The following is a 12,563-nucleotide window of genomic DNA, read 5'->3' on the forward strand; positions in this document are numbered from 1 at the left end:
AGGCAGGCACAGGGCATGATGCGAGTGCTCTGAGGAGCTCCCTCCTGACATGAAGAACACACTCATGTTAATGTCTCCTTGACAGGTGAATTTTACAACGTGTGAAAAACAGTAATTCAGTGTAACTGCACCCCTGGAGGCCTTTCAGCACTCTTCCCCCTGCCCCAGCTCATGTGATGTGTGCCAACACCTTCCCCAGTCCTGACCAGTGTCACACCACCACAACCAGCCCATGGCTGAGCAACTCCCCACCAACTAGTCCAACCGCAATTGCTTATTTTAATGTGATAGGGCTTCTAGAAACAACACACATTGAACAAGATTTGTTCTCCAAGCACTTTCTCATTATTCTCTTGCCCAAATTCCTAAGTATATTTACTCTGAAAACCTGTTTCTGGAGTCACTGTAGGACCCAGTGTGTGTCATCAGCCACAGTATGAGTGAAGGGCACTGCATGGGCACAGACCCATCAATATCCTGTACTTCAGAAAGGTACAATACGGCCAGACTTTCAACAAATTCAGCATTTACAGCTAAGCAGCAGCTCTGAGCCATGCCAAGGTGCAGTTGGACCCTGCCTTTGCCTGCCCCTTCCAAGGGTGACATGGCACAGGGCAGGATCTGCAAACATTGCCAGCTGTCACCACCAAGAGGAAAAGAGTTGTTGAACCCTTCCCAGTACATCCACAAGCCCCACACCAGGCTCTTCAATTTCTTCCCCTTCCCTCCACCCTAAGTAAAGCCTTTCACTGCTAAGCAAATTTCTGCCAGGAAAATCTTTTTCTTGCTTTTCTCACAGCCGTGCAGCGCTGTTTGAGGAGTGAGCCATGCTTCTGCAGCCTGTGTTGAGACTGCAGTGCCCTAATGGGAACAAAAACGCCAGTACTCCAAGTAATGAGGGCCCCTCTCCACGCCCTGCACACATTTAATTGTTGAGTTATGCTTCCTGTTCCTTCTCAATGCTAATGCTTTCTCTGAAATTCTCTCTCAGTGTTTCCAGAAGAACTTTTGACCCCGAGACTGTTTTTAAAGTTTTGGCATTGTTATCCTGTTCTTCATTATGCTTGCATGGCTACAGGTAATTATGTGTTGATTCCCTGGTAAGACAGAAAGGCTCATGGCAGAAAACAACTAGTCAGTCCTTCAGCACAGAAAAAAAAAAATAAATGGAGAGGGAGTGGAGTTAAACAAATGCAATTCTTCACATTCACCGAACAGGTTTATTTATCCCCTTTCAGCTACATGTCTTGCATGAAAACCACAAGTGGGTTTTGGCAGGGATCAGGTAACCTGGATCACGCAAGGAGCCTTTAACAGGAGACATCCTGTTTCTGTTGCTGGTAGGAGGCCGAAGACCTTGCAGGGTCACGGTCGTCTCCGCATGCAATGGGCCCAGCACTGACGTAAAGGCACACATCACACACTTCAGGTCATCTCAAAATTATTAAATATGAGCAAATAGGTGCTGATACCCCCTAGCAGAGGGTCACGCAGCTGGGGGTGCTGCCAGAGGCCGTGTCCCCAGGACTTGCCAGAACGATGAGCGCAAATTCCCTTCCCAGGAAACACCCTTCCCTCCAAAGGAAGAGGTGACCTCCTTTTCTCTTTGGTACACTTCTATTCTGCATGGAAGAGACTCAGCTCAGGGTCCTGCCTCCAGCATCAGGAGCGGCAGATGCCCAGGGAAGAACACAAGATTTAAGTACAGAGGAGCAGTACCCAGCCTTCCATCCCTGCCTCCAGCAACTACAGATCCAAACCTTCTGAGGCAGACACCCTCTTGCTATGTTTACTAAACTGTGGGAATTCCAGATGATTAATATGAAGCTGGTCACTGAAGCTGAACATTTAAAAAATACTCAGACCATCAGATATTGAATCACACAAAGGCAAGTAACTTTTGAAGCAACTAAGAATGGCACATACTTCTGTCCAGGGACCAAAGATTCCCCAAATTCATTGGACACTTTGCAAATTCTTGGTAGATAATCTTTCTCTTTAGCCTTCACCTCCCAGGTTGCTCTACCAGCCAGCAAGGCAATGACAGATTCAATTTCAAGCAACAGAAACACCAGTAAAAGTGAATTAGAATTAAAAATAAATCATACAAGGCAAACACAATCATATTATCTATTTCGCACTTGCATATAAATAGTGACATTTTAGAATAGCACTGTCAACTGCACATGGCAAAATATGGATTGGGGTGGAGGAGTTTAAAATCCCCAAAATGTCTCAGGATTGTTTAGGACAACCCAATTCTCTAACCCAGTGTTTCTTGTCTGAAGTTAAGGAACGTTTTGGACAAACTACTCCTAAAAGAAATGCACTTTAAGGATATAAATGCAACCCCTTTTTTGCCTGGCACCACAACTCTTGAAGTTAAAACTTTAAGGTTTGTTTCATGTTAGACACTGCTTTATTTAAGGACATTGTAAAATCAGAACTCCATTTAAATTGTATGATGTGCTTTTTATCAATGAAACTTCACAAGTGGAATTTCAAGTAAGACTTAAAGTGATAATTCTCTTAAATTACAGTTTTCAAGTGTCACTAAACTCTTCTGCTGTGTCCTGCAGAAGCTGACTAGCTCAGACTCTATTTCCCTGTCTGAAAATGCTGAAGCAGAAATTCAGAGTTGAAAAAACCAACTGCCCATGGGGAAAGATTTAGCCACCAGCATCTAGAAAAGATAATTCTCATTTTTACTATTTTTTTCACAGATTTTTAAAATAAGCCAGGTTGGAAGGGACTTTTAGGGGTGTGTCCCATTTCAAAACAGTGGCAACTTAAATCAGTTTTCTCAAGAGCCTGGTCCAGCTGAGTTCTAAGTAATTACAAGGATGAAGATTTGAATACATACCTTATTCCAAGAGATTGTTTTTTCTGCCTGGTTCAACCTTCAGGCAATCAGGTGCTAAAGCAGCAGTCTATCAGGTCTATAATTATGGCTATGAATAATCAGGAGTGAATTATATTCACAGAGAAGTTTGACAAACCTAGAAGCTCCTGCAAGTATTTAGTATCTTTTAGACTTATTTAAGAATTAGATAGACATTGTTCTGGGTCAGAAAAGAGACAGTGAAGCCTCAGCTAACAATAAAACACTCTGAATTACTCATTATGACATAACTACCCAGCACCTGACAGCATCCCTTTAAGTCCCTCCAAAGCCCCACAGAGTAAACAAGAAAATCCATTAACCTCTTGTCAGAGGTAAGAAAGGTAACTCCTGGACAGGGCTGAGTTGAGAGTCAGCTTCAAATCCAAGACGTCCAACCCTTAGACTGAGATCATAGTCTCAGTTACCTGGTCCAGACCTTGAGTACCACTGAACCTGAAAGTCTAATACAATTACAATTGCGCTGATTAAAAATAGTCCAGCTTAGCTTCTGCTTTAATCCTCAGTCACACTGTCATCCCTGATCTACAGTACAGATATAATGGAATATATGTGAGAGAAAGAGAAGACACATATATATCATCAAAAGCACAAAAGCAGCAAAGAGCAATGGCTTCCAAAGCAATTTTGCAATAATCTATTGGACTATACATTTATATAGATTTAAAAAGAAAATCTTGTGATGCTTTGATTTCATACTGGCCTTGAAATCAGCTTCTAAGCTTTGGTATGAAAAAATCTCCCCAGTCTTGTCAGGTGGAAAAAAGCCACATTAATTTTATCTTTTCTATACATTTACCTTCCTCTGTCCTGCCTGGTGGTATGCAGTATTTTTACAGCCCAGCCCAGGTCAAGCTCCCCAGATCTGAGTGGGAGGGATGAGGATGAAGGTAAAGCTGAGAGGTTTACACAGTACAGACTGCCCACCCCTGGCTGCAGAGAGCCCTGTCTGCACTCCGAGGCTGACACAGCAATTGCAAGGGGAACACAAACACATTCTGTGCTTTGGATCAGAAAAGCTGTGATTTCATCTGCAGATCAAACAAAAACAGAAGAGGTCCTGAAAGTCACCAATAACTTATTACATTTCTTTCAACAAAATAAATTAATAGAAGCAGAAAAGACAATGAAAAAAATCCTGCTGCTACTCTTCTAAAGTGTTTCTTGAGCCCAGATTTCTGTGATTTCCTCTCAACCTTCCAATGATGTATTCTGAAAGTGAAGAGCTATTGCCATCAGGGGTGAGAGCTCCTGGCAGGCAGGCAAATCCAGTTGGCTCTGAGTTAGTGGCCACCCCCACTGCCAGCTGCAGTGGCACTGGGATGGATATCAGGGTAGGATCCAAACTCAAGCCCAAGCTGAAGGGCTCTGGGAGGCTCATGCAGCTGTGTCCTCACAGTCACATGCACCTCAACCATCTTGAGCTTCCCTGAGCACTCTGTTAATCTGGAAAGGAAACACTTGATTAAAAAGCCATCACTGGCAACCAAATAGAGCCTTGATGGAATAGATATGAGCAAACCAAGTGACAAATACCTCCTAGCATGTGCTGAAAGTCATTGGAATGCCAGGGAGCTTAATTCTGAAGCCACACATAATTAAATTTTGTCAAAATTGATTTTTATATTTAAGTGCTGCTGAGCCATAGCCTTATTAGAAATTAGCAGAATGGGAAGCATGACAGGTAGAAGAATTCAAAGTATTCCAATAGTCAAAAGAATGCTTAGATGCCCACTCAAGTTTTCACACAAACACTATGCCAACATCAGCATGCTAAGCATCCCACATTTATTTGGTTTTCCCTTCATTCCCCGAAAAAGGCACCCTGGCACATAGAAGAGAAGACAGTGAAGAAATAAGAAAATTTGTCAGAGTATTGCAATGTGTTAGAGAGAGAACTGTTATAAACATTGACTCAAAGTAAATCAGAGATGACAGGCAGGTAGGAAGTGAGCACCAGCATCATGAGATTCATCCTGGGGAGCAGCCTTTTCGCTCAGGTGTAAGTGTAAGAATATAATATCAAAACAAATCACCACACCAGCATCATACCTGAGCCATTCAAAGGTTTAACTGATTTATTTTAACTGTCACAGAAATGAGTGGGAAGGGAAGTCAAGAAGGGAAAATAAACAGATAAAAGCTTCAAGTGAATTCACCTGACTCCCCTTGCTGGAAAACCAGTCCACGAGCTCTTTAGATTACAAACATAATTTTATTTTTTGTCTGTACCATACAAGGGAGGCCCAGAGGACCTATGAAGTTTCATAGAGCTGCAGCATTACAAATAAATAACAATAACCCACTTAATCTCTTCTTAATACAGCCCTGAAGGGAATGCAAGTGAGATTATCAACCGGCAGCATTTATTCAGCAGAACTTCAACTATGGTTCACAGCCAGAAATTCCTACCCCTGCTCCAAAGTGTCTGTTGGCTTCAACAGAGCAAATACAAATGTCAAGACTTGGATCATAAACTGTTAAAGAAGTTTTTTTACAAAAATAAGGGGAAAGAAGAGCATGTAACTGCGTAAGCACGGCCAGAGACTTTGCATCAGATCCAACAAAAGCAGTGGAAGTGGGTGGAAAACAATCGAAGAGAAAAACAAAACCATGATTGCAACATAGGCTGGAGGCCTTGAGAGCTCCTGCTCCCTGTGCTGCTGCCTTGCTGCAGTTCAGAGATGGCAGGGGCTGTGGTAAATGCCATCCCCTTTCCAGCTTCTCCTCCACATCCCATGCAGAGAAGGGCTGGGTGGGATGGGATTGCCTGGTCCCGAGGACCTGCTCTGTGTCAGGCTGTAGAAGAATGTGACAGATGCAAACAGGCTTTGAGAGAGCAAAAATGTCACACCAAAACCACACTTACAGCAACCAGTTTTTCAGGAGACACATTCACTCCTTTTACATCCTCTTCTTCCGGCTGTTCATTTTCCTTATTGTCAGTGCAAGAGACAGAGTCTTGGACTGAGCAAGTGCTAAGCAAGTCTGGCAAACTGGTAGATGGATACTTCAGAAGATCTCCTTCAGAAGATTCCTACCCGAGAGACAACACAATATGTTACATCACATGCAGAAAAACACCAGTGTCACAGTAAAACTGCTCCATCTCACCTGCCCAGTGAGCTCCCTGGTAATCCACCCCGTGTTACACATTTCCATGTGCTCAAACTTCTAATGGTCTGGTTATAAAAAGTAGGCTTGGTTTTAAAGTGTATATATAGTAAACATAGGCCAATACACACTTACAACATTTGGATTTCATAAAGAAGAGTTTAAAATAAATGCTTCTTCAGCAGCCTGCTCCTCCCCACTTTTGGTTTAGTAAACATCACTGAGAATGAACTGAAAGTTGACAGACCTCATTACTCATTCCACTGCATCTCAAATCATACCCTGTGCTCCTATTCCCTCCCTATGGATATTCCCTTCACATGTTTATGTACCTACACACATAACAAAAATACACTGACAACCCTACTTAGGACGATACAATGAAAACTGACCCACCAATCCTCAACCAACTCAGTCCTGATGCTCAAGTATCTGCTTCTGCTCTTTGCCATGTTTTCTGGCAGGCAAACATGTGCCTCAGTCAAAATCAGTGGCCAGACAGATTCACTGCTTTCAGAACAAATTCTGTGTTTCTGATCACTCACCAGACCCAAAGGTAAAGCTGCATTCCTATACTAACAAATAATGCCTGGAGGGAGCTGCTGGAGAACACTTCACATACCTACACCTTTTCTGGGGCTGCCAGAAATACAGCACTGGCTATATTCCCTCCTGCTTGCCTTTCCAAGTCCCCCTTCCAGGGAATGAAAACTGTCCAAATGCACAGAGCACAGGACAAGCAGATTCACAGCCTGATAGGAAAGTGAAGTTTTATGCCCTAAGCTTATACATGATGATTATTTTTATGAGGTCACCACAGGAACAAGTACTTAATTTTAAGGAGAAATAAATGCAGTTTACCGCCTTGTACTTTGGCAGAGTCCAGCTGCCTAAAGGAAACACAAAATGTACCTACTTCAGGTCAAAGCGTGGTGTTTCCAGAATAAACACTTGTGGGGTTAATGCCAGACCGTGACCCTGAAGAAGGTCTGCAATGAACTTCAATGTCTAACAGAAATGTTAGAGAAGTCACAGGCTCTTCACTTGGAATATGGTAAAATAGGGCCTCTTGAAAAACAACTGCATGCAGCATCTGGGGAAGTCTTGAGAGCATCCAGACATTAAAGCCACAGAAACCTGCTTTGGGATGTCTGGGGAAATCTGAAGGTGAAGCTAAGAATTTAAAATACTGACAGTGTCTTGCTGACACCCTGGAAATGCACATATACAAGTGATCTGTTTGGGCCGAGATGATCCCGCCACCACCTCAAAGGCCCTGGTGACCCCCATCATGCAGGCAGGTCGTAATTTGAGATCCCTGGGTGCTTTTGGGAGTTGATTTGCCACCCACCCAACACCTACAGCAACCCAGATCTAGGGTTAGCAGGAAATGATCCATGGAGAAGAGCAAATAGAGGTGTGTATGTTTTTCTTAAACAAAGAAGAAAAATGTTATGCAATATCCCCTCAACCTCTTCTGTGATCAAGGCAGAATGAAGAGTCCAACTGACAAATGAGTTCCACTCTCATTTCCCTGAAATTTCATGTTCCTTTATCTATAAGAGCTCCACTCCACGCTAATAACAAGGACAAAACAAGGAACTCAAGCCAAGAGATCATTTTCAAGAAATCTCAGGCACACAGGACAGAGATGAGCGGTACACAGGCTGTGCAGGCAGGAAGCAGAAGAGGCTCAGAACAGCCTGTTTCACTTAGCATATAATTTTAAGAAAATGGTTTTGGCCGAAACTTAGGTAATGTCTGCATGAATAAATACTCATCTGCACACTGAGTGACAGTGACAGTACAAGCAAATCATTAATTTGGCCTATACAGTGCTGATTTGCCACAGATTTATGGCAGCTACTGATATATTTCCCCTTGCTGTGCATTAAATTTAGAGCAGCAAACATACACGCGTGATTCCCTATGGAAAATACGCCCTTTTCACGCAGCACTTGCACAAACATTTGTGGATGTACATTTGTGAGACTACCCAGGAGATGTCTGTACCTTGCTAGAGACCACCAGCTGCACCAGGCCAGCAGCCGAGCGGAGGAGGGCCACGGCGTCCTGGTGGGAGAGCCCCACCAGCGACTGCCCGTTGATCATGAGGAGCTCATCTCCGGCCATCAGCCTGCCATCCCTGCAGAAACAGAGTGGGAACATGGAGCTGCAGGGTGGTTCTACACAGTGCCAGGCTCCCGTGGAGTGTGGTGGGATGTGCAGGCATGGGCAACATACGATCTCACCAAGCTAAGCTTGCACTGATCAGTGTTACTTTCTAGAAAAAGGGGCCCAGAAAGGTGCCCACAGGAAATCATTATTATAACCAGGGCCATTTCAACCTCTTTGCTGGGCTGAGATCCCACAAGCCTTCTCTGTGACCCACTGGATTAGGTCAGGGAACAGCAGCAAGCCCCATCTCCACCCTATCAGAAACAGGGCTGTCAGTGAGCACCCTGGGGCTGCACAACCAATCCCATGGGAAAGGCATATCTTCCAAAAAGGGACTTGGGTGAAAAGTCCTACAAGCCATCAGGCTCTGTGGTTTTCCCTACACCACCAAGGAAGTATTTGATCTATCTACAGTTTGGACAAAACCTTCTGGAAGAAGCTTCATCGATCAAACACAAAAATAACTTTTTAGTCTGACAGTGCCATGTTCTCACCCTCACACCACGGGAGGGAAAAACCCCTAATACGATATTCCATCACACCCACTACCATGAAGACTCCACGGTGTCCTCACCTGTGTGCAGAGCCACCTTCCTCCACATGGGTGACGATGATGCTGTGAGGGGACCGCTTCGACCCTCTGCCTCCTGTTATCTGGATTCCCAGCCCGTCCGAGCCCTTCAGGATGTGCATCTTCCATATGCGGCAACCTTCTCGCTGAGAGAAAACGTGCAGAAAGTCCTTCAATTTGGATTTGGAACACCAAAAGAGGGCTGGGAGGGTACGGGAGGGAGCTATTTAGCGCCTTGCTGCCCATCACCACACACCTGTATAGCCCAAGCTATACTGGTGCTCCTGCTGAGCTTTGCTATGTTAGCTGCGGTCCAAGCGAAGAAGGCAGAAAGGAGGAGGCAGCACAGAGCAGGGTCAGCACGTGGAAGTTTCCTTGCAGGGGTGTTTGCAGCTTTTCTGAGCACGCAGAGGTACTGCTCCCAATGCCCTGATCCTTCCTGGAGCAGCCAGCGGCCTCAAACCCCTTCGCCAAAAGTCAAGGATGAGCCGTGCCGGGCTGCAGAGGAGCAAGACGTGGTTCAAGGGTGACCTTGAACATCAGGTGGTGCAACTGCTGTTGCAGCAGGGACCAGACTCACATCACACAGCAGTGCTTCCCTCTCCAGAGGGGTTTGCAGGATTTCAGACATAGGAAAAAAACCCACCAACTTCAAATTATCAGCTGCAAATCACGTATTTCTTACTGGGCAGCTGTGTTGCACAGATTATAAATAATAAATTTACCCACCATGGAGAATAATTTTCAGTACAAGTAAGGTAATAAGCAATGTTCAGGACACCTTTATTGGTTTTGGTTATTTTTAATTGCTGTAAAGATTTAGCCAAAAAGCAGTTTACAAACTCCAGAGCAGTATGAAATGCAAAACAGAAGCTAGCTCCCACAGGTCCCAGTGGCAGGACTGGGCATAAGGAAACACAAGTGTGACAGTATCAGCAGAGCAAAAAAGGGAAGGAAAACAAGCAAGCAAGACAAGTAAGGTAGTTGCCAGGATGCTGTCAGAGAGGGGAAGAACCAGGACTACAGAATTATGAAAAACCCTTGGAAGTTTTCAAGCTTCTAAGACAGCAAAATGCACAATACAGAGGCAATTTTTAAGCCATATGTTGTAGCCACCAGGCACCAGGTCAGCTATTTCTGACTGGGTGTGTTATGCACACAAGTAACATTCTCACAGTACCCAAACACCCAAGTAGCAAAGATGATTAAAATTTCATAGCGAACTGTGAAGAGCATGCACAAATTGCTGCTTGTTCCTGAGGAGGAGAACTGCTAAATATATTGGCAAACCCAAGGGTTGTGGCAGCAACCTGCAGATTTTAGACCACTGCTGTTTATCAGAGTATGAAGTGAAGAAAATGTGGGTTTTTTTGCCACTTGATCCCTGAAACTTTTAAAATATTAGTTTTTTAGATAAAGGAACAAAGAGGTCAGTATCTGCAACAATAATTTAAGAACAAAGTGAAAAATAACAAGAATAATTAATAATTATCAACACATTACTAATGCTAATTTGAATATTAATAATAACAACAACTATTATATTAATGTATCCCAGCCCTTAGTCCACAGGTAGGAGAAACAGAAAAGTCAAACCAGGTTCCATAAGAGGTGACCCAAAAGTTTGAGCTGAAAAACATATGTCTGTGGGTAATTTGTTAACTTGAAAGCCTTGCAGATGAGCGATATCCCAGTAGGTTAACTGGGATCTTCAATGCCTTCGTAAAAGCCCAGTCTCCTGCTGAATAACAGGACATGTCAGGACAGAGGGTGTTTTAAAATAAATTAGAGTGACACATGAGACACTGTGTTAAATGTAGGGGCAAGAGTCAACTATATTTATCTAGTTAAAAACACAGAATTGAACTATAGCATGAAAATGCTCCAGAGAAGTTTTATTGCTATGAAGTACCTTGCACAAATAATGAAGAGAGCACAACAGAGAAATACAATCTCTGCCTCCCGCAACCAAGCCCAGGCTGAAAGGATGACCATCCATTCTCTTCATAAGAATGCCACTTTGAATGCCCCGTTGTTAAACCCGGTTTGGAAGCAGACTTTCCAATAAAGTTTAACAATGCAGTCATAAAACTGCCTTTAATGACTTGAAGAAGCTTTTTGGAACGTAAGTCATACCAAGGCCCATGATGTGCCGGCTTGTACTCTTTAGCACTCTTCACTCTCACATTTTATTACAAAAATGACCAAATTTATTCTTAACTGTCCAACTCTCAAATATTCATATATAGAGCAATTAATAAGAGCAAATGGGAAGATTCTACATCTCTTGATGCAAGCACTGATCTTACTCCCTTTACATGCCCACTAAAATCAAAAGCCCTTGCAAAGTAAAGCACTACTCAGTCCAAATATGGGCAGAAAAACACATCCACAATAAAGACAACAAAACCATCTGGCATATGCCCAAACATGTATTTTTTTCACTCATTTTTCAAATGCCAATGTCACCGACTCCTGTGTAAGAAAAGGCAGTACCTTCAGTCCTTGGTCAGCTACAGGCATTTCATTGGGAATAAACAACTCAGTGTCATCAGCTGGAAATCAGAACCCCTCACTGTTCTTCCCTTTTCTTCATGAAACATTCATAGCTCTTCACTTAACCATGCACTGAAAGCAAACACCCCCCACCAACACACACATACCTCTGAGGGATGTCACTCCCAGATTTTGAAAGCCATGTATTAAAGAGCAGACTGCCAGCCTTTCCTCAAGGCCTCTGGAGAAAGGGGGTGTCCAGCAGAAACCCCTTTCCCTCCCCATGAAGCTGCTGTGTTTTTTGTACTTCACAGTTGGCCTAAAATGGTACTGCTTCGAACATGCATCTTATGTGAGTCCATCACAGGAAAGCCTTAATAGTAAAGCTCTGTGCCAATTCCAGGGATTTGTAAATGCATTTAAATTTTACTTAGAGCTGGTTTTTTTAGTTATTGGGGACTCACAGGTTCAACCACACAAAGCTTAAATGCTTTAAAAAATAAGGAAAAAAAAAGTAGTAATGAATGTGTTTACTTTCAATAATTATTGAAGTATCCTATTTTCAAGCTTTCCTTCGTGAACAAAAAGACTAAAATCTCACTTAGTCTTTAAATGAAAGCTAGGATTCTGCTGCATTCACTCCACTCCAGAGACTTGCAATACCCAAAGGAAACTCCAAGAGTAGTTAGATTTGGCATTTTGCAGGTATGATGTCACTGCCCTTGGAGCCTGTTTAATCCCTGCCCAGAGGACGAGTTTAAATGCTGACCGCTCTTCTTTGATCAGTTGCACGATTCCAGTTGCTGCTCGGCTGCTGTCAGTTCCAAATTTCTATTAACATCTCAGAATAATTCTCACAGCTTCACTTATAAATAACTCAGAATAACCTCCCCCCAGCTTTGTTCACCAGTGACACAAGAAATCTGTACACGTGCACTCACAGTTCTCAGTGCAAAAGCACTTCAAGCACAAAGCACAGATGTGCTGATGCCAGTTCAGTCTCAGGCTCCAAAAATCCTCATCGAGGACAGCCCCCAATGCAGCCAGGGACCAGGTGATATCCAGCCTTGGCTACTCCTTAGGTAACTAAACTGTATCCTTTAGCCAAAGGCAGGTCACAAGCACTGGGTGCAGCACTTGAGAACAGGCTCATGACATAATATGATGTTACAATCTGCTATGCAAGAGTTGGCTTTCATTACTATGTATATGCCTTTGCAAATTACTACAAATTGTAACTACTTCTGTAGCTGTAGTGCAAATTGTTTTTGTGGATAGTGTAACTAAAACTGTGCATAAAGC

The 12,563-nt window shown here is 43.3% G+C and overlaps 1 protein-coding gene across 4 annotated transcripts in view; it reads right to left on the reverse strand.

Annotated features, from left to right (window-relative positions):
• The window catches only part of PDZD2 (PDZ domain containing 2), a 201,808-nt gene that overhangs the window by 45,872 nt on the left and 143,373 nt on the right, over nucleotides 1–12,563 (reverse strand). For 3 of the 4 annotated variants that reach the window (XM_033085232.2, XM_033085231.2, XM_033085234.2), the window contains exons 4-6: nucleotides 8,769–8,911; nucleotides 8,030–8,162; nucleotides 5,772–5,939 (exon numbers count right to left, since the gene is read on the reverse strand). The exons of the other annotated variant lie outside the window; for it this stretch is intronic. In XM_033085232.2, the coding sequence (XP_032941123.1) occupies nucleotides 5,772–5,939; nucleotides 8,030–8,162; nucleotides 8,769–8,911 (444 nt within the window). The remainder of the gene's footprint in view (nucleotides 1–5,771; nucleotides 5,940–8,029; nucleotides 8,163–8,768; nucleotides 8,912–12,563) is intronic. 4 annotated transcript variants of the gene reach the window in all.

This window comes from Catharus ustulatus, chromosome Z (genome assembly GCF_009819885.2).
Source record: "Catharus ustulatus isolate bCatUst1 chromosome Z, bCatUst1.pri.v2, whole genome shotgun sequence".
In the NCBI taxonomy this organism is placed as follows: domain Eukaryota; kingdom Metazoa; phylum Chordata; class Aves; order Passeriformes; family Turdidae; genus Catharus; species Catharus ustulatus.